The sequence below is a fragment of the Castor canadensis genome, chromosome 16, assembly GCF_047511655.1.
Source record: "Castor canadensis chromosome 16, mCasCan1.hap1v2, whole genome shotgun sequence".
NCBI classification, from domain to species: domain Eukaryota; kingdom Metazoa; phylum Chordata; class Mammalia; order Rodentia; family Castoridae; genus Castor; species Castor canadensis.
This window is the reverse complement of record NC_133401.1, coordinates 31,167,379-31,188,855: the sequence shown is the minus strand read 5'-3', so window position 1 is coordinate 31,188,855 and position 21,477 is coordinate 31,167,379. Positions and strand designations below refer to the sequence as shown.

Below are 21,477 nucleotides of genomic sequence, written 5' to 3'. Positions count from 1 at the left end.
GATAAATCCACATGCCAATGTATTGCTGATTTAATTCAATCAATGCACAACTGGTATTTTTTTCATTAGTGCATATAAGTCATTTATCAGACTGTGCCCATAACTGTTAGGGGCAGAAGGTGGTTGCTTACCTGCACTGGTAGGATGTAGTCATTCTAGTTTAGCACATGTACCCAAAATGTAGTAGTGAAGGGAAAGTGTTCTATAAAAAATGGAGTAACTCGGGAAAAAAAATGTAGTAACTCACAGCTGGGCACAGCTGAAAGTTGCTATTTTACATAAATTGGAGTAACTCAGGGCAGGGCATAGCCTACTCTCCACAGGAATTACATGTGTGGGGTTCAAATACTATAATTACAATGAGTATAGTACCTCATTTGGTATAGTCTTCCATGCATTCCCTTCAGTTTCCACTTATTTTTATGTGGGCCCCAAACATGATTATAGTCACTTCTAAAAGAAGCAGGAGTACATCTAAAGTGTTCATAAATACTGTCCATTTTACATAGGGATTCTAATAGAGGTGAGAAATCTCCCAAAGCATCCCAAATCTGTGGCTTACTACAAAATCACTCCTGCCACCTGGGTATATGTTTACTCTCTGGTCTTTATCTACTTTATAGGCTGTAGTAAGTACAAGAGGTTCTGATGATTCAACTCTTTTACAACAGGCTAGTATATCAAAGGAGAGTTTAAATTAGTGAGAGTATGTTTCAGTTTCGGTTTTGAGGTAGAATCTATCAACAAAATCTATGGGACAGGATTGTCAATTGACATTATAATAAACCAGAGTAAGGTAGAGAGGTCCCATAGGTAAAATAATCAGGAGTTTTTCCTTCTACTGGTAAATGCAGGAGACTGGTGGGATTCAGTGAACTGCAGTACTGACTAGTAATGTCAGGCAGAGACTAATGGGATCTAATTAGAGCTCAGTTAGTTGGCTGAAGCATTGTTCTCAGTCAATAGTAATGTTTGTGCTGCATGAAGAACTGAGGTCAAGGGGCCTAGAACTAGTTCATCAGAAGTATCAACAATTTTGCTATAGCAGCTACTGCCATAAGAGAAGGGGGCAATGTTGACACTACATCAATGTAATATGCTAGTAGGCAATGCCTTCTGTTAAAACTCCAAGGGTTTGTCCAGTTTACCCAAGCACAAATAGAAAAAAGGGTGTTTTTTTCAGAGTTAGGAATGCAGATGGAAGGCTATTAAAGGCTGTTCATGTTTGGGTTCACAGCCTTAAATGTCTCTTACTAAGGACTCACGCTCACTGCAACAGCCAGTCTGAATGGTTTTGTGTGTGTTTGTGATTAAGAATAGGTGGCCTGTAGTTCTTCCTCTTTAATAGGTTGTGCCTCAAATGATGAAAGTGTTCTGGCAAAAGTATAACTGATCCTTTTGAAACTTTATGTCCCTTTTCTGCTAAGTCTGACAGCAAACTATATATATTCTATTTTTCAGCTTCCTTGTCTGACCATATTCACATATTGCACCAAAACTCAATCATATGTGAAATTGAGGTCATTTAAGTCTTGATTAAGGACCACACAAGTAGGAGAATACTTCAAAGAACCACAGAACATGACTGGCCAGGTACACTGTCATTCTCCCCAGGTGAAGGCAAAAGAAGTTGACTCTGCAGGTTCAGAAGCACAATGCAAAAATCCCTAGGGTGAAGTGGCTTCATAAGGCAAATTTTGACATTTCACAATATCTGCTGAAAGAACTATCAGGAAGTTAGAAATAATTTGTTGACTGTCCCAAAGAATTAAGAAAATCAATATTCTTGTTCATCTGGTTTGTTGACAGCCATGGTATGTTACCGTTTTCAGTGTTCTGTGGGTGTGATTATGTCATGATTTTAGTACTTTGGCTATAATGTCTAAAATTACAGTACTGTCTCAGCAGCAAGAAAAAAGAATAAATGAAGTCCTAGAGAAAGTCTTTTACTGTGAAAGGTAGGTTATGCCACTGGAGATCTGTGGGGCAGTTAGTTCAGAAAGTCTGTCTTAATGGGGACAGTACACCTCCAAGCATGAGGGGAGCAACTTGGGTATAAACCAATAGAACCAAATTATTGTTGTGTGGGGTCTCTGGTTGGCCAGAGTGGGGAAATCTATGGTATAACTCTTGGGTCTGTCCTTAACTTGGCCTAAACATGCCAGGGCACATGCTTATGTTGCTCAGTCCTGGAGAATCTGAAGAAGGGTGTTCATTAATCATAAACCCAGGATGATGGTACATTCAGAATATCTCAGATGTGGGCATGGGGACCCATTCCCTTTCCCATGTCTGACTGTTTGCCTATTCTAATGGCTGTATTACAACGGCTAGTGTAGAGTACTAGAAGACTTGTGGCCATAAGGCTTTCTACAGAGTTGATGTCTTCCTTATAAAGCAGGCACAAAGATATGAAAAAACATTCTACCAAATATATACATGTAGCAAATAAAAATGTTCAACATAATGAAGCATCAGAAAAATGTAACTAAAACCACAAATAAACACTGCCACACATTTATTAAATGAGTTCATATTAAAAAAAAATACTAACCATACCCACTTAGAAAGCAGATGGAAGAATCTAAACTCTCAAACAGTGCTCACAGGGCTCCAAAGAGAACAACCATGTTAGCTCAGAGTTTGGCATTTCTCAAAAAGTTACTTCTTCACCTACCCTGTGTCTCAGGCATTGCACTCCAAGGTATTAACACAACAGAAATGAAACATTTGTCCATTTGATGAATTGTATTGAAATTTCAGCACCGGTTTTACTTGCAAAAACCTAAAATTACGCAACTCCAAACATCCATGAGTAGATGACTAAGTATTTATGGTTGTATACCAATAGAACATTGTACATATCAGTACCAAAAACTGGAATTCATTTAAGCACAACTGATGAATCACAGGATAAATATGCTGCATGAATGCACTCAGAGTTCAAAAAAAAAAAAGTACACAGCATGTAAAATTCTGGAAAATAAAAACTATCATAGTGGAAGTAAATCAATGATTTCCTATAGAACAGAGGCAGTAATGGTCAAGGGCATAAGATAATTACATGGTAGATTCACTTGTATTACAATTGATTACCTTGATTATGAGGATGATTTCATGAATTTATATGAATATCAAAGCTTATTAAAATGTACAGTTTAAATATATGGCATTTATTGCATGTCATTTATACTTTATTAAAGGTTTAAAAATGTGGCTCAAAATAAAAGCTTTAGTTTTCTGCCACTTCTGTAAACTTAGGCTTAATATTCCTGTCTTGGTTCTAATACCTTTTTCTGCAGGACCTGAAGACACTTTCCCTCAGCCATCATAAATATAGGTAAGCAGTGAAGGCTATCTCCACCTGCCTCAGCAGGAATGCTAACTGCTCACAAAGTGAGATCTCCCATCTTTCTAACTTGGTTTTCTTGACTGCAGAGCAATGACCTGAGATGAACAGCTTGAGGCTACAGAATCCATAAAGCCTTCTGACTATTTTATGTGACAATGACCTGGGCTATCCAAGATACCCAGTTCTGAGAATTTTGGCTACCTGCTCAGATTTCATAAAATGAGTGGGATATCATGAAACTCTCATGTACAATATGAACCTTCCAACCAAGTTGTGGCTCTCTTCTACTCTCTATTATTCCAATATTTCCCTAACATTTGATTCTAACTGTAATCTTACAAGTTGTGATGATATCCTAGGACCAGGACATCAAGACAAAGGGATCCTCTGAGGGACCTAACCAACAGGATTTTCCTGTCCAGCACTCAGCATGGTGCAATATCCACTGTGAACAAGAACATTTCACGTTGCTCTTAAAACCACCCAACCTTCACAAATTCCCTCTCCGTGGGTTGACCTGTAAACCCACAACACATCATGGCATCCTGGAAACAAAGACAACCTACAGCTTTTCCTTGGAGACTCAGGCAACAAGGAAAACAAGGTCCAAACTAGAAAGAGAATTATATCCTGCCATCATACTTTAGCCTCAGAGAGACAAAATTTGGCATTCTAACAAAACCTAACCACCCTTTCATTGCAGCAGAACCCAATTGTTTTCAAAAGACATCCTGCAGTAAACAGAACACCCAAGATAAATGGTGGTTTAAACAATAAAACTTTATTATCATACAAACCAGATCAATGGAAGGCAGGTGGTGATATCAAGGCTGAGAAAGTCCATGAAGAGTCACATGAGACCAACAATGTTCTGGAAAAATATAGGCCAGTTTTTTAAGTCAACAGTAGAATCCTGTAGGCCAAACTGGGTCAGGTCCATGCCCTACCTCAGAAAAAGAAAAGGGAATGAATGCTTAGGTTTACTTAATCATTCGTCCCACGAATGGGAGAACATCAAGGTTCACTTACCTGCACACACTGTGAGCACTTGCCAGGAGGCAGAGCTGAAATAGCCTCTGTTATAGAACTAGTGGCATGAATCCAGCAAGGGATCTCAACAGGTTAAAACATGAACTGCATCTCCCCATATCTGGAATTTACATGGTTTGGATGTATGAGAGAGGTTCTACTCAAGAAGACTGTACTATTGCAGTTCTCCAGAGCTGTCATACTGAACAAAGACATAGCACATGCCTGCGCATCAAAGGCAGTTTTCCCATGAGATCTATGTGGCATCCATTGAGAAAGGCATTCAGCCAAATACTTTCTTACACTCACTGTTTTCATAAGGTCTTTTCTGAGGAGGGACTTTCCAATGTATAATGAAACTGGAATTTTGGCTAAAGGATTTTCCGTATTTGCCACATATAAAGCTTTTATCGACTATGAATTTTCTGGTGTTTAATGAGACTAGAGTTATGACTAAAGAATTTCCCACACTGGGTGCACTGATAAGGCCTTTCTCCAGTGTGAATTCGCCTGTGTTTAATGAGGCTAGAGTTTTGAGTAAAGGATTTTCCACACTCACTGCACTCATAAGGCCTTGATCCAGTGTGAACTCTCTGATGTTTTTGGAGACTTGAACTGTAGGTAAAGAATTTCCCACATTCACTGCACTCATAAGGCCTTTCTCCAGTGTGAACTCTCCGATGCTGAAGGAGTGCAGAGCTTTGGCTAAAGGATTTCCCACATTCATTGCATTTAAAAGGCCTTTCTCCAGTATGAACTCTCTTGTGTTCAATGAGGCTGGAGTTCTGGCTAAATGATTTCCCACATTCATTGCACTCATAAGGTCTAGAACCACTGTGAACTTTCTGGTGCTTTATCAGACTGGAATGATAAGTAAAGAATTTCCCACATTCACTGCATTCATAAGGTCTTTCTCCAGTGTGAACACTCTGGTGTTGAAGGAGTGCGGAACTTTCACTAAAGGACTTGCCACATTCACTGCACTCATAAGGCCTTTCTCCAGTGTGAACTCGTCGATGTTTAATGAGGTTGGACTTGTTGCTAAATAACTTCCCACACTTCTCACATTCATGAGGTCGTATTCCAGTGTGAACTCTTCGATGCTGAATGAGGCTAGAGCTCTGCCTAAAGGATTTCCCACATTCCCCACACTCATAAGGCTTTTCACCAGTGTGAAGCCGCCAATGATCACTGAGGCTGTAGCTTTTGTTAAAAGACTTCCCACATTCACTGCATGTGTAACATCGTTCTCCAGTGAGGGCTTTCTGCTGCTGACCAAGTGTGTGTTTGTGGCTGAATGCTTCTGTGAATTCTCTGTAACTGCAATGAGTTTTTCCACTGTTAGAGACAGACCTGTGGTTACTATTCTTGTTTGACTGCTTCTCAATACAAGTGGCCTTTTGATGGGTAAATCCTGAGCTGGCCAAGAAGTCATTCCCAACTTCCCTGCAGTTAAAGTGCTTTCCTGACATAAGGAATTTGCTGGTCTTCATTAAGAAGCCTCTGCCCACACTGTATACGAAGCATTTCTCTCCAGAGTGCTCCTTCTGATGCTGACCAATGTCCGCAGTGAAATATAACTGTTTGCCACATGCCCAACAAGTGTCCCCTTTCTGCTTAAGATGTGTTTCTTGGTGGTGATGTGTCATGTGCAAAATGTCTCTCAAGACGGTGTCACAAACCACACTGTGAGACTTTTGGAGAGATGGGCCTTTTTTGGAAGCACTGACTTGGGACATTCCTTTCAGAGAAGCACTGTTCTCAGAGGGTGTCTGCTCATCCACTATTCCATGCCAAAAACCTAAAAGCAAGAAACATTGCTGACTTTAACAGGAGGTGACATATAGCCTCTGCAGAAGTGTGGGTATGACAAACCCAAGAACAAATCCATTGGACTGTTTACAGAATAAAGGAGTGGGGTCCAGTTGAGAATGAGGCTGAACAGCAATACCAGGCTTTAAAGATGACAGAATGGGGAAAGTCCTCATGAGGTAAGGGACATAACAATGCATGAGACAGATAGGAGAGAGGATTGAAAACAATTTTCTGAAACAACTGTCAGCAGAACCTTGTCTGTGGGTGACGCATGACTAGTAGGTATGATGATCATGTAGGCCCAGGAAAACATAATTTTAATAGAGCAGCTGACCTTTAAGGAGGGTCGATGATTTAGCAGGGTGCTGGTGTCTCATATCTGCAATCCTAGGTACTCAGGAGGCAGGCATCAGGAGATCATGGTCTGAAGCCAGACCAGACAAAAAGTTTGTGAGACCCTATCTCAAAAAACCTAACACAAAAACAGGGCAAGTGGAGCTCAAGTGGTAAAACACCTGCCTAACAAGCATGAGACCCTGAGCTCAAGCCCCATTAAAGCCAAAAGAAAGACTGTGTGCATACCTCATTACACAATATATAGAAATCAATGTTGGAGAGCTGGAGAGATGTGGAGTCCATACACATGTGGATGAACTCCAGCCTAAATGTAAGAGTAGAAGTGACAATATGTAGAGTTCACAAACTGGGAAAGTGTCAAGACTAATGAAGGAAAAGCAGAAATGAGCTGTGGCCACTGGCATTGGCACCAAAATAACAGTCAAACACAACAGATATCTGCTAAGATTTAAACACAGCCATCATATCATTCTCTTACCTGAGGCCAGGCTCCTTCTCCACCCATCTTGCTGTTCTTGGACTCATAGCCATTCTGTAAATTACTGAGGAATATCTACCTCACTTTCAAGATAAACAAATGCATGGCATCTAGATGATGCAAGCAGTAAGGCAAAGACAAGACAGAAGAGCGGCTAGCACCAAGCCAGAAAAAACTCACCAGATGACAGCCCAGAGAGAGAAAATCATTACTTGGAAGGCACTCCTACCACTTGAGTCATTTTGTCAACTAGAGAAAATCATTGCTGTTACAAAGAAAAGTTCAGAGGAAAGCTCTGCAAGAGTTCAGGTCCATATGGACCTGTGTGTGTGAGACTGTGTCAGTGCCTATAATCCCTGATACAGGCAGGCAAGAATATGGGTCAGTCAAAAGGAAGTAGCACCTGGGAACACAGGGGCCTCATAGCTGGAGAAAGGCACCACATCATGGAGAGGGTAAGAAATGTGGGTTACATCAGGGCCTCCAAGTCCTGGGGCTGTTAACAGAGGGAAGCTCAGCCTATGGTCCTGACGTGAGAGCAGACTTGTCCCTGGGGAAAAGGAGGAAGGGCAGAAACTAGTTCAGCACACACAAATGGATGTGAGGTCCTTACCCAGGGAGCTTATGAGTGCCAAGTTCTCCACCATCACATCACGGTACAGGCATCTTTGAGCTTCTTCTAGGAGACCCCATTCCTCCCACGAGAAGTGTATGGCCACATCTTCAAAGGTCACATTGCCCTGCCATGAGAGACAGATTAAACTACAAACATTCCCTCTTGAGGACACACAATCCATTTCCCCACATATTTACGATATGACAATCCTCTTCTCCAGGTCCCCAAGTCTGGGGAGAAATCCCCAATACCACTGTCCTCTTAAGGGTTCATTGCTCCTGGGGCTCATGAGCAACAAGAATTTATAAAATCAGAAAACTAAGCTAGGGGGTTAGTAGAAGGATATACTCTCCCTCCTTAAGCAATCCCACTTATTCAAGTTCATGTGGGTCTCGATAATGGGACTCTGGACTATAAGGATCATTCCCTAAGTGCACATCACTCTTGAGACTACACATTCCCCATAACTCCAGATACCACAGTCCCCTGTCCCTGACTACCACCATCTCACTTGCCCCACATCATAGACATCTCCCTGGTTTCCCCACATGTGGTTTTATTCTAATCACCTCTTCACACTACTGGTGAGGGTGATTCTCATCTTAGGGTTATATAATACACAGTATCTGACACTGGATTAAGTAAACATCAGTTTAATCAATCATAAATACACATACTCTGGGAGAAAGGACAATACAGATCTCACAAGACCACATGGAGGCACAGTTCAGAAAAACTGAGCCACCAGGGCCCATGGGATAAGCTCTGTAAGCTTTGAAAGTTGAAAAGATGAAGGGAGCCCTGGTTCCTGGAACTGACTTGTTTCAATAACTCCATAGTCTGATAGGAAGTTGAAATCTGCTGCAATGGAACAAGGGCCCTTGATAAAAACAGTCTATTTGGAGATGTCATCAGCAGAAAAGTGGAAAGGGACACTTGCATTCTAGCCATATGATAACCTGATTTCACCAGATGTTAAGTCACCACATATTGGGCCTTAGTTCAAAGTTTTACGTAATATATTAGCATACATCATCTAGAGTTATTTAAACAGGATCTCATATTATTCTAAACCTCTTAGGGTTCTTGTGTATGGTAGCAGACTCAAGTCCTATGAAGGCTCCCTGCTGAGCTCAATTCTTGCCCCATACATAGCCATACAGACTTGGATTCATTTCAGATACCCATGACACAATTCCACTTCTGTTCTGCACTTGCTGTTCAAACTTCCTCTACCTGACACTCAAGGACCAGTCCTATTGGCCACTTGCTTCAGGCTAAGTGACTATCACATATGATCATATTTACTCCTGGCCTTATCTTCCAGACTGAATGAAACACTCTAGGCCCTGAAGTCACTATAAAATCCTGATGATTTCAGAGTGGTGAATAAGCACCAAGTCCAGCTTGAGTGATATCTTGCCTCAAATGCTACTATTCTTCTGCATGTATACATTCCTCCTACTATCCTGTCCAATATATCCTATCTTCAAGGCCAATTACTCCCTGTACCTGTGTTTGTAAAGCATAATACCTTCACCCAAGTATCCAATTAAAGGGCTGGGTCCTTAGCCCTACCCACTCTTTCCAAGTCCCACTGTTTACAATGTAACTTGAAGGTTTCCTCTTTTACATTTTTATCCATAGTTCACACAGCTCAGTCCACACGATAACCACATTTTGGATGTCTCTGTCCTCAATCACTCACCAGATTTCCAGAATTGTGTTCAGTAACCCACTTAATTCCATGTCTTAGTCATCACTGAAAAATTGCAAACTTTTTTGTTTTGTTTTTGGCAGAACTGGGGTCAGAAGTCAGGACCTGTGTGTGCCAGATAGTTTCCTGTCTTTTTGCATGGGGCCAGCCTCTGACAGTGATCCTCCTACCTGTGCTTCCTGGTTGGTGGAATTTCAGGCATGAACCACCATGGCCAACTTGATTTTTAGATATGGCCTGGAACTGTGGTCATTCCATTTCTGATAAGAACTGCCCCTTTTGCAGCCTAAGCCACAGCTGGTTTCATCCCTTGCAGAACAAAGCCCCACTGTCCCTTATCTCCCACCACCTCTCTTTGTCCATCCCTTGCCCTTGCTTTCTCCCAAATGCTACTTAAGGCCAGACCCGCCGAGAGAAGCTGCTGTGCCCTTTTCTTTTCGGCCAGCCAGCCTGCTTATTAAACTTTGGACATGAGATACCTCTTGTGAGCCTCCTCTGTGTGCGATGTGCGGCGTTTTCCTAACAATTTCCACCTAACTTTTGACACACACACCTGACCTCATAACTCCTGACATGATCTAATCAAGGCCCCTGATTTACCTAGTGAAAATTACTCTTAATATCAACATTTCCATAGCAGTTGATGGAAATTTTATTCCCACAAAAACCATAGGGTCATCACTGAATCATTTTTTCCACTCTCCCACTGTCCACATTAGAAAATTAGATCAAGCACCAGCACCACCAAAAAAGAAAGAAAATTTACCTGCCCTTTTTAAAAACTACCAGTCTGAAAATAATCCCATCTCCTAAGCCACAACTCTGGTCCGTGAAGCCTCACCTGGACTATGGCTGTAGCTTCTACCCTGTTCTTCCTTCTCCCTCAAATCCTGTCTGTTCTCCACTCTGCAGACATATGGAGACTGTTAAGCCCTTGGCAAGGTCACATTCCCGTTCTCACCCAAACGTCCCAGCACCTCCAGAATAGAGGTGCAACCTCTATTCTGCATGCAACCATTGCAATCCCTACTCCTTCCTTTGTTCTCATCTCAAAGACGGGAGACTTTTGGTTTTCTGAATAATCCCAGCTTAGTTTTACTTCTGAGCAGCTGTAGTTCTAGGGATAACCTTCCACAATTGTGGACATTGGTTGCTAGAACTGAGACACCTCCATGTAACTGCTGGCATGGACACAGAAACCAGGTCTTGGGAGTTTCTCCCGGGGTTGACAACCAAAACTAGATAATGTTACTTAAGAGTTCCAGATGACCACAACCCAGAGAACATAATGGTTATTGGGGGCACTGAGGGAGTGGTGCACCCTCTACCTTCCATAAGCCCTTCTACAGACATGAAAGAGATGGGCTTAGAAGGAACCACCAGGGTGGGGTTGAACAGGCGTGTGCCTCTCTGTTTCCAGGTCTGGGCCTGAAATCAGGTGACCCTGGAATGGCACACTTTCCTGCCTGCCTCAGTGCTCATCGTCACCTGTCACCAGCCCAGGGACAGTGAATAGGGTATGCAACCTCCCCCTGCCCCCTCCCACTCGATCCTTTCTTTGGGAAACTTGTGAAACCTGGACGGAAGGCGTCTTTCCTTTGTTCACAACTCTCCGTGGCTTCTGCAGTCCTCACGATAACGACCCAGCCCTCTGCCTGCCATTCCAGGAGGAATTTCTACCTCACTCTTTGTTCCCTATAGGAGGGGCGGACCCCGGGACTCGCGTCCCCACGACTCAGCTGTCCCTCTGTCACTGTCCCACACCCCAGCACACAGACGTCAGAAGTGGGGCCTCACCCGCGAAAGCCCCATTGCCCTGGACTGTAGGGCGGCTCACAGGCCTCTCTCCGAGGTCTTGGACTCGGGTGACGCTGGAGGATGCGGCGCCTACCTCAGTCAGGCTCCTCAACGCGGCCGCCGCCATCCGACGCAGTGGGGACAGGGGCACCGCGGTCGCTAACCCGGGTCTAGCGCGGGTCACCAACGGCGGAGTCGCCGAGCCTCAGGCCCACCTCTGTGCTGCGGGGACAGCGGCTCCGTCCTGTCACCTCGATTCAGAACCACCCCACCTGTTTCTGAGCCAGTTGGACACACCCCAAAGAAGCCAAAATGGCCGCCACGGTGAGAACACCAGAAGTTCCACCCTTTCCTTTGGGCTTCCATGGAAACGCTAAATTCTGAGCTCTTATTGGCTCAGCTGCCGCACGGTTCGTCGTAAAGCATTCTGGGTAATGCAGTTTCTGCAGATCATGAAGCTGGGAGTTAAGTACAACTGAGAGAAAGTCTAAGCTCCGCTGTGTGGGGTGCTGGGAAAAGCTTATTCAGATGCAAGGGTAGAGGAAGGGATTCCACCATTGTGAAAAGGGGAAACAGTGTTTTGAGGATTGATGTCTGCAAGTGTGCCCTATGTGTTTGGAGCCCCATGTGTCTAACTCCATCAAGCTCAGCATACACTCAGAGGCTGTTTTATTTCAGATGCTCCTGAAGACCACTGATCTTACGATATGTACTATTTTTTTAAGAAGAAAAACGTGAAAGTTTACTTTTTGAAAACTATGGATTAAATTTAAGAAAGACGAAAAAAAAAAAAAAACCCGTATGGATTTTACTTCCTTCCTCGAGTACTTAGTTGTTTTCATGAATGAGAAAACATGGTCTTGAAGGTTACTGGGTGAAATACACAAAATATTTTCTAGAAGAAGGAGAACATTAAAGTTTAGTTTTTAAACAATATGAATTTAACTTAGGAAAGCCATGAAGAGATGAAACTTGAAACCAAGCATCCTCATCATTCCTGCAGTTGTAGTCTTCTACTGTGATTCCTGGACACTCTAATTATCAGTGTCACCTTGAGGACTCATTAAAATGCACATTCTGTTGTAAACCCAGACCGAATGAATCCAGAAATTGGTGAGTCAAGCCCTAGAATCTGTGTTTTAACAATCTTCCAGGTGATTTTGAAAAATATTCCAGATTTTTCCATTCTCCTGGGGTGATTTCTGCAGAACCACGTGCCTGATTTTCTTGAAATTAAAAGGAATTTTGTGTAAGTCTCCAGAGAAAATAATGCATTGCTGTATATTTGTTTTCCTAATGAAATTTAAGGGTTCAGGTTTTAGTTTAATGGTAGAACACTTACATAGCATGCATGAAGCCCACAGTTCAATTTCTAGCACTGAAAAAAAGGTACTATTTTATTAAAATTATAAAATGTCAAAAGTCTTAGATTCTTCCATCTTCTGGATGAAAATAATGTTTTTAGTGTCAAATCCTTTTACAAATGAGTATGCACACAGATATATTCTTCTCTGTGTGTCTACATTGTTAAATAAGCAGGAGGTCATTAGCCCCAGGTAGTCTCCCTTGTTTGGGCTCCTACATTATAAGCTGCAACCTACATATATAAGCAAACTAATACTTGACTTTCGGGTATAACAAGGGGCTGTGTTTCACAAACAGGGAGATAACTCATCACTCCATGTTTGAATAAGGAAAACTGGTCGACTTGTACCTAATCAGGTCATTTCTTTGCCTCTGTCTCTGGCATATAAAAGCTCAGTACTCACACTACTTTGTGGAGCCCTTAGAAGCTCCTATAGTTCAAGATGCTGCTTGATTCATGAATGGTTCTTTTCTCAAGTTATGCTAAGTTTAATTTGTCTAAAGTTTTTCTTTTAACAATATGTTCAGTTATCTTTCTATATAAGTTCACTTTTTTAGCAACAATAAGTCATATTTTGTCCACAGGTCTGTGCTTTGCTGTTCTCAATATATTTTAGGCAACTTAAAGCTGTTATCTCATTTTATATCTAATATTTCTTTATCTCCAAACTTATACCTAAAGACATCTCTTTTTAAAGCCTGCTTTGTATTTCATTGTCTGCTTGATCCATGTGGACTAGCTGCAGAAGTGGAGCCACATCCAACATAATGATTTTCCCTAGTCTCCAAATATTGTAACTCTAAGGTCCCTGAAAACACCATGGGGGCACCTGTGGGTATCTCATACTTAACCTGCTTATAGGAGTCCTTAGTAAAACAAGCAGAACAAGATGGTGACAGAATGTAGGCTTGGAATGGTGACTCTGTGCCTGTTAGGACCCGGAATCCTATTCCCCCGAGAGACAGAGAGCCAGGCGTGAATGCAATCAACAAAGCAGAGTTTATTGGACTGGCTAGCCAGGGTCGAGCTCCCACACGGACACGCAGGACCGGTTAGGAAAGCAAGACCCTGAGCCTCTTAGGGGGAAATCTTATATAGACTGCAGTGGCGTGCATATTTTTGTTATCAACATTAGACAAGCAGGCAGAGCACATCCTGCACGTACTTCACATCTTGCTCGTACCTCACATCTTGCTCGTATCTCACATCTTGCTCGTATCTCACATCTTGCTCGTATCTCACATCTTGCATTCCTCACATTCTATATGCCCTAACTGAGCCCTGCCTCATTGCTTATCTTATCTACATGGGATGTTTGGTACTGGTTTCTCCAACAAGGGGGTTGGGGCCCGCTGAGACCTCATATTCCTTTCATTCCCCCCTTTCTTATGGCCTAAATTGAGGAATCATCCTCGAGAGGATGAAGAGCCTGATATTGTTGGCGGAGGACCAGAAGTTGGATAGTATTAATTCGACTTTTGACAAAAGTCATAAGTCGGTTTAGAATCCAGGGTCCTATGGTAACAAGCAGTAGGATGATTATTATTGGCCCTGCCAGTGCAGATAAAAGGGTAGCCAACCATGGGGACTGGTTAAACCAAGACTCGAACCAGCTTTCCCCTGCCTCTTTTTCTCGTTTTCTTTGTTCCAGGCTCTTTCGAAGTTTAGACATGGAGTCACGAACAACTCCGGTATGGTCAGCGTAAAAACAACATTCTTCCCCTAGAGCAACGCATAGTCCCCCTTTTTGGAGGAACAACAAGTCCAGACCTCGTCGGTTTTGAAGTACTACCTCAGACAGGGAAGTGAGGGATTTTTCTAGGTGGCTAATGGAGGTTTCTATTCTCTCTATGTCTTCATCTATGGCTGCGCGCAGTGAAGACATCCCTTTATGTTGAGTAGCCAGGGAGGCTATGCCGGTCCCTGCCCCAGCCACCCCTAGGCTAAGTAGGGTAGCAATGGTTAGTGTAGAAATAGGCTCTCTCTTCTTTCTCTCACCTGTTCCTATATTCCAGTATGAATATAGACTTTCCTCCGAATGATAGAGGATGCGGGGCAGCACAACCACTATAACACAGAATTCTTTAGAGCTGTTAAACACCTTAGTTGATAGGCATGGGGTGAGTCCGGACCGCGAGCATAGCCACCACCCATGGTCCTTTGGAATTACCCATTTAATAGCATTTCCCCAGGTAGAACTGGCGTTAATAACAGTACATAAGTCCCGTCTGTTCTTTGGCACTTTTCCTAAGCAGGTTCCTTGTCCGCTTACCTGCTGTATGGTCAGACCTCTCTTACGGTCTCCCCAGGAACATTGACTAGGGTTTTCCTCAGATGAGGTATCGTGAGTGGTGTTTAGCCCTATTGCCTCATAGAATGGGGGCCTCACATCATAACATAACCAACAGGAGTTAGTCATGTTAGGGTTGGTGTGGTTTAACGTCAGGAAGGCAGCACCCACTAGCTCCCAGAGGGGGTCTTTAGATGCGGTCATGAGACTGGGCCTCACCAGGGGAGGGCTGGTTTCTGATGGTCTTGGAGTTGTAACATTAGCCCGAGCTATGGTTGAGGGAAGGTGGTGAGTTGTGGAAGGTTGGGGAGATGGCTTTACATTGGGCGGCCTAAGTACCTTATTGGGGCCTACTGCTGTGGACGGTGGCCCTATGGGCTCAATTTTTAATCTGACCACTATGGTCGAGCCAGCATGTCCACCATATTTATAAAATACAAGTCCCCATACCTTACCTTGTATCCACCCAGGGGTGTCCTTCTTGCCAGTTTCAGTGAAAGTGACCTTGATTCTATCTAGATCCGTGGGCTGGCATTTATGGGTGGGTATTGGAATTCTGTGCCCCCTTAATATCCCATTTACAAAGGCAAATTTGACTAGGTCTGATTTTGATATCCCCCATTTCCATTCACTATCATTGGATGTGACACATGCCCATGACCTACAGAAGGAGTATTGTATCCCCCCACATTCCTGGTTCTTTTTGTGGCCGGGGCAGGCATAAAACCCATAACGTCGGGCTGACTCCGGGGCAGTAGACTTGTAGGCAGGATTGATGTCTCTGAAGCAGAACTGAAGCTCCGGCCACCAAGTTCCTATGGGGGCAGTGCGAGTAGTCTCGTTGAGGGTGATATGAGTCTCCCCATCGGTGAGTATCCAGGTTTGCTTATAGGGCTGGTGAGGGTTGGTTTCTGCGAGGCTCCCGCTCTGGGCATTGAGCAAGATCAGAGCGATCAGCCACCCCATCCGTGGCTGCTCCTGAAGGCTCTGCATGTTCCCGGGGCCACAAAAGCTTTAGCTTTAATGGGTTGTCTGGGTGCCGCCGTACAGTCCACTCCTTGACCCCTTCTTGTTTTTGATGATTGGCTCGACGCACGTGGGAGTGGTGGATCCAAGGTCCGATGCCATCAACCTTGAGGGCGGTAGGGGTAGTAAACAGTACAACATAAGGTCCTTTCCATCTAGGCTCTAGGGTTTTGGACTGATGCCTTTTAACCCATACCATGTCACCCGGGACTATGCCATGTTCCGGAGCCGGGTCCCTCTTAACAGCGTGGTATGCTTGAATTAAGGGCCAAATCCGTTGTTGCACTTTAGCTAAAGCCTGCAACATGGTCAGGTAATTTGGGGCCAGATCACCTAGTTCTGGGCTTAAGGTCCTCTGAATGATGGGGGGTGGAGCCCCATACAGGATCTCAAAGGGAGTTAGCCCATGGACATAGGGGGAGTTCCGGACTCGGAAGATGGCCAAGGGAAGGAGCGTCACCCAATCACCGCCAGTCTCCAGGGCCAATTTGGCTAAAGTCTCCTTTAGTGTCCTATTCATCCTTTCTACTTGCCCTGAGCTCTGGGGGTTATATTCACAATGTAGCTTCCAATTGGCCCCCATAGTCTGGGCTAGTCCCTGCAGGACCTTACTAACAAAAGCCGGACCGTTATCTGACCCAATTGCCTCGGGCACCCCATATCTGGGTATGATTTCCTCTAGCAAAGCCTTTGCCACTACCTGACTCGTCTCCTTCTTTGTAGGAAAAGCCTCCACCCAGCCTGAAAAGGTATCTATGAATACCAGCAAATATTTGTACCCAAACTTTCCCGGTTTTACCTCAGTAAAATCCACTTCCCAACTTCTTCCCGGAGCCCTCCCCCGTTCCCGAGTACCTGTATGGTGCCCCTCCCTTCGTCCTGGTTTCATGATTGTGCAGCTGGCACAATCTTCCACAATTTGGCGGACTGCTATGGTCTGGTTCGGAAATCGGAGCTGCGCAGATGTCAACAAGTCTAGTAATTTTCTCCGCCCCAAATGGGTGGACTTATGTAAGTTAGCCAACAGGAATCGTCCGAGTTTTTCAGGCAGAATTAACTTGCCTTCCAAGTCGCTTTTCCATCCGTCTTCCCCTTCTCTAAAGGGGGAGTGGGCTCTCATCCAAGTGAAATCCTCTGTGGAGTATTCTGGTCGGGGGGGTAGCGGAGGGAGCTCTGGGACCGGCACGTCTATCGCCGCAACCGTGGAAGGTTGCCCTGTCTCCATGGGAGGACTCACCATTGCTACTCTCTTTGCTTCTTGATCTGCTCTGTTGTTACCGACAGCTTCCGGCGTCTTGGCAGACTGGTGGCCTGGGACATACATCACTGCCACTGCCTTCGGTTTTTCCACTGCCATTAATAGACGCTGGACTTCGGCTAGGTTCTTTAGATGTTTTCCTTCTGCTGTGCGGAATCCTCTTTCGCGATAGATGGCCCCGTGGACATGGATGGTACCGAAAGCATAGCGGCTATCGGTGTAGATATTGACTCGCTTTCCTTTTGCCCTCTCCAGGGCCTCTGCCAAGGCAATTAATTCCGCTTTTTGGGCTGATGTTCCGGGTGGGAGGGCGCTGCTCCATACCGTATTTCCTTCTTGGTCGACTACAGCTGCCCCTGCCCTTCGGGCTCCATCTTGGAAAAAACTGCTTCCATCCGTGTACCAGTTTAATTTGCAGCCGGACAGGGGGGTATCCTTTAGGTCAGCCCGTACCTGTGTAACTTCGGAGAGGAATTCTTTGCAGTTATGGACAGGTGTCTGCAGTTCCGGGTTAGGCAACAAGGTGGCAGGGTTCAGGATTACGGGATCTGTGAATGTGATCCGAGGGGAATCCAACAAGAGCCCCTGGTAGTGGGTGAGCCTGGCATTCGTCATCCATTTCCCAGGGGGTTGTTTAAGGATTCCCTCCACCGGGTGAGGGGCCGTTACCCAGAGGGCCTGTCCAAAGGTTAGTTTATCGGCTTCTCTCACCAGCACGGCAATGGCCGCTATGATGCGGAGGCAGGGGGGCCATCCTGCCGCTACTGCGTCTAATTTCTTGGAAAAGTATGCCACTGGTCTCTTCCAGGGACCTAGCTGTTGGGTCAAGACTCCTTTGGCTACCCCCTTTTTCTCATCTACAAACAGAGTGAATGGTCTTGTAGGATCTGGCAAGGCTAAGGCAGGGGCCTGCAAAAGAGCGTCTTTTAGCTGATCAAAGGCCTGTTGTTCTCTCTCTCCCCAACTCCAATCTGGAGCTTCTTTGGTGGCCTCATATAGGGGTCTGGCTATTTCCGCAAATCCTGGAATCCAGAGTCTACAGAACCCCGCGGAGCCCAGGAATTCTCTCACCCCCCTAGTGGATGTCGGGGATGGGATAGCCAGAATAGTCTGTTTCATGGCATCAGTCAGCCACCTTGCCCCATCTGCAATCCGATAACCCAAATACGTCACTGACCTTTTACAGATGTGAGTTTTCTTGGCACTTGCCCGATACCCCAGCTCACCTAATTCCGTTAGCAGGTGTTCAGTAGCCTTGATGCACTCTTCTCGGGTTTCTGCCGCTAACAGTAAGTCATCAACATACTGTAATAGAGTGACTCGTGGGTGGCTCCGACGAAAAGGTTCCAGGTCCTGGCTCAGGGCCTCATTAAACAGGGTGGGAGAGTTTTTAAATCCTTGCGGCAGTCTGGTCCAAGTGAGCTGTCCGGATTGGCCCCCATCTTCTTGCCATTCGAAAGCAAATAGCGGCTGACTAATTTCTGACAATGGAATGCTGAAGAAAGCATCTTTCAAATCAAGGGTTGTATACCATACTTGCGAGGGGGGTAGGTGGCTGAGCAAGGTATAGGGATTTGGAACGGTGGGATGAATGTCCTCCGTCCGCTCGTTTACCTTTCGTAGGTCTTGCACAGGCCTATAGTCCCCGCTTCCCGGCTTTCGGACGGGGAGCAGAGGAGTATTCCAGGCAGACTGACAAGGTCGCAGTACTCCTTCCTTTATTAGCCTGTGGATATGAGGGGCTATGCCTCTTCGGGCCTCCTCAGGCATAGGATACTGTTTCACCCGAATGGGGAGAGCAGAAGCCTTCAATTGTATAACTACGGGCGGGAGGTGTTTGGCGAGGCCGGTTCCCGCAGTCTCCGCCCAGGCCATGGGAAATCTTTTTACCCAATGAGTCATGTCCCCTCCTGGTTCCTGTTGACTCTCAAACAGACGATGCTCATCAGCCAATGATAGGGACAAGACATGAATCGGGCTCCCTTCTCGATCAGTCACAATTATTCCATCTGGTTCAAAATGGATATGGGCCCCTATTTTGGTGAGTAGGTCCCGTCCGAGCAGGGGAGCGGGGCTCTCAGGGACGACCAAGAAGGAGTGTGTGACCTGGTGTTTTCCTAAGTTCACCTTTCTTTTGGTAGTCCATGTACATAACTGCGTACCGGTGGCCCCCTGAACAACACTTGTTCGTGCCTTGTTCAAAGGTCCATGTGCCTTGTTTAAAACCGAATATTGGGCGCCGGTATCCACCATGAACCCCATCGGCTTCCCCTCCACATGCATTGTTACCCAGGACTCGGGGAGGGGGTCTGAGCCCCGTCTCCTTCAGTCCTCTTCTCCGGCTAGTAGGACTCTGGCCTGCTCTACTGCTCGTTCCCTTTCCCTGTTTTCCCCCGGTCTCCTTCCAAACCCTCTTCTTCCCTTTAACTTAGGACATTCTCTCTTCCAATGCCCCGTTTCCTTACAGTAAAAACAGTGTTCCTTATCCGGGGTCCTGGCGTGGCCCCCTCCTCTGGGTTGGTCCCGGACACCCGCTAGGAAAATACGAGCCATTTCTCTCTGTTGCTTTCGGTTTTCCTTAGCCTGGAACTCCCGGTCCTCCTTTCTCAATTTCTCCTGGGCTTCCCTGTCTTCCTTTCTCTGTCTTTCCTCCCTTTCTTCTGGAGTTTCCCTAGCGGTAAAAACCTTTTCTGCTACCTGTAGCATTTCCCTTATAGTCATCTCCCCTAAGTTTTCCTGTTTATTGAGTTTTCTCCTAATGTCTGGGGCTGCCTGATTAATGAATGAGAGTACCACAGCAGACCGGTGGAGGTCCGCCTCAGGGTCAATCGGGGTGTACTGACGGTATGCCTCATAGAGGCGCTCTAAGAAACCGGCTGGGCTTTCGTTTTCCCCTTGAATGACTGCTTTTACTTTTGCAAAATTGGTGGGCCTTCTAGCGGCCGCTCGGAGACCGGCCATCAGAGTCTGGCGGTAGATCCGAAGACGCTCCCTACCTTCTGCGGTCCCGAAATCCCAATCAGGCCGGCGTAGGGGAAAAGCCTCGTCTATGGCCGGTTGGAGAGTTGTGGGTCTCCCATTATCCCCCAAGACATTCTTCCTCGCTTCGTTGAGGATGCGCTCTCGTTCCTCCGTCGTAAAAAGAGTATTGAGCAGCTGATGACAGTCATCCCAAGTGGGGCGGTGTGTATGCATGATGGACTCCAGGAGATCTATGAGACACTTGGGGTCTTCAGAAAAGGGCGGGTTCTGCGTCCTCCAGTTATATAGATCACTGGAGGAGAAGGGCCAGTACTGAAACTGTTGCCCTCCTCCCGGTCCCCCTTGGCCCACCATCCGGACTGGAAGTGTAGGGACAGTTTCCTCCCCCTGTGTTGATGAGGGGGGCCCGTCTTCCCCCTCCCTTTCCCGGATCCCTCGGGGGCGAAGTCTTCGACCCATTCCTCCTCCTGCTGCCAGTCCTGTTGAGGAGGATGAGGAAATTTCCTCCTCCGGGGCACTGGCTTGGCCAGGGGGAGTCATGTATGGAGGCGGCCGATCTTCCTCTGCCCCTGCGAGGGATGGGTAAAGGGGGGAACTCTCTGGTAAGACCGGAGATGGTGAAGGAGATGCCCTAATTTGAGGACCGGTCAAGGTGGGAAGAGGAAGTTTTTCCTCCTCCTTTATGACCAAGGCGGGCGTAACTGGGGTTTTAGCCCCGGGGGCCGAACTGGAGGGGTGGGTCAGAAAAACTGTTAACCAAGGGGGAGGGCTCCTCACCAGATCCTCCCAAACCAAAATGTAAGAAACTTGGTCTGGATGGCCTCGATTGTCTGGCTGAAAAATGACTGCTTTAACCTTAGTGATCAGGTCTAGGGAGAGGGAACCTTGAATGGGCCACCCGACTCCAAAGGTGGGCCACTCTGCAGAACAAAAGGTGTCGAACTTACCTTTCTTGATGACCAGACCCGCATTTAAGGCCCTTTCTTTAACTTCTGGAAAGTGAGAAAGGATCAGAGACTTTGGGGTTGTTTGTCCCTGTCCCATTGTGGAAGGAGACTCAAACACCAAGAGAGATAGAACAAAAAGGGTAAAGGCAACAATAATTCCACACACACACAACACTCTCCAGCACTCGCTCGGACCGGTCCTTCTCTCACACTGGTGCGCACCCCATTCAACCTCCTCACCGTCCAACTGGGATATCAGGCCGAAAGGCGTCCACTTGACGGGTGGTCGGTCGACTAGCTCAATTAGTTCTTCACCTGGCGCCAGGGTTCCTAAAATGCTCGAGCCCAAATGAGAGGAAAGCCTCTCCCAATAGGACCCTGTGGTCCTCCTTGCGAGATTCCCAGAATGAATCTCCCTGGGGATTGGCCGAATCCCCGCCGCGGCCC

At 45.8% G+C, this 21,477-nt stretch overlaps 1 protein-coding gene across 1 annotated transcript in view; it reads right to left on the bottom strand.

The window, feature by feature from the left end:
* Positions 1-11,488, bottom strand: part of LOC141410430 (uncharacterized) — a 589,957-nt gene extending 578,469 nt beyond the window's left edge. The window contains 3 exon segments of the mRNA XM_074058543.1: positions 4,853-6,182; positions 7,645-7,771; positions 11,256-11,488. Coding sequence (XP_073914644.1) covers positions 4,853-6,182; positions 7,645-7,771; positions 11,256-11,288 — 1,490 coding nt within the window. The 5' untranslated portion in view covers positions 11,289-11,488.
* Positions 11,489-21,477: the final 9,989 nt, after the last annotated feature.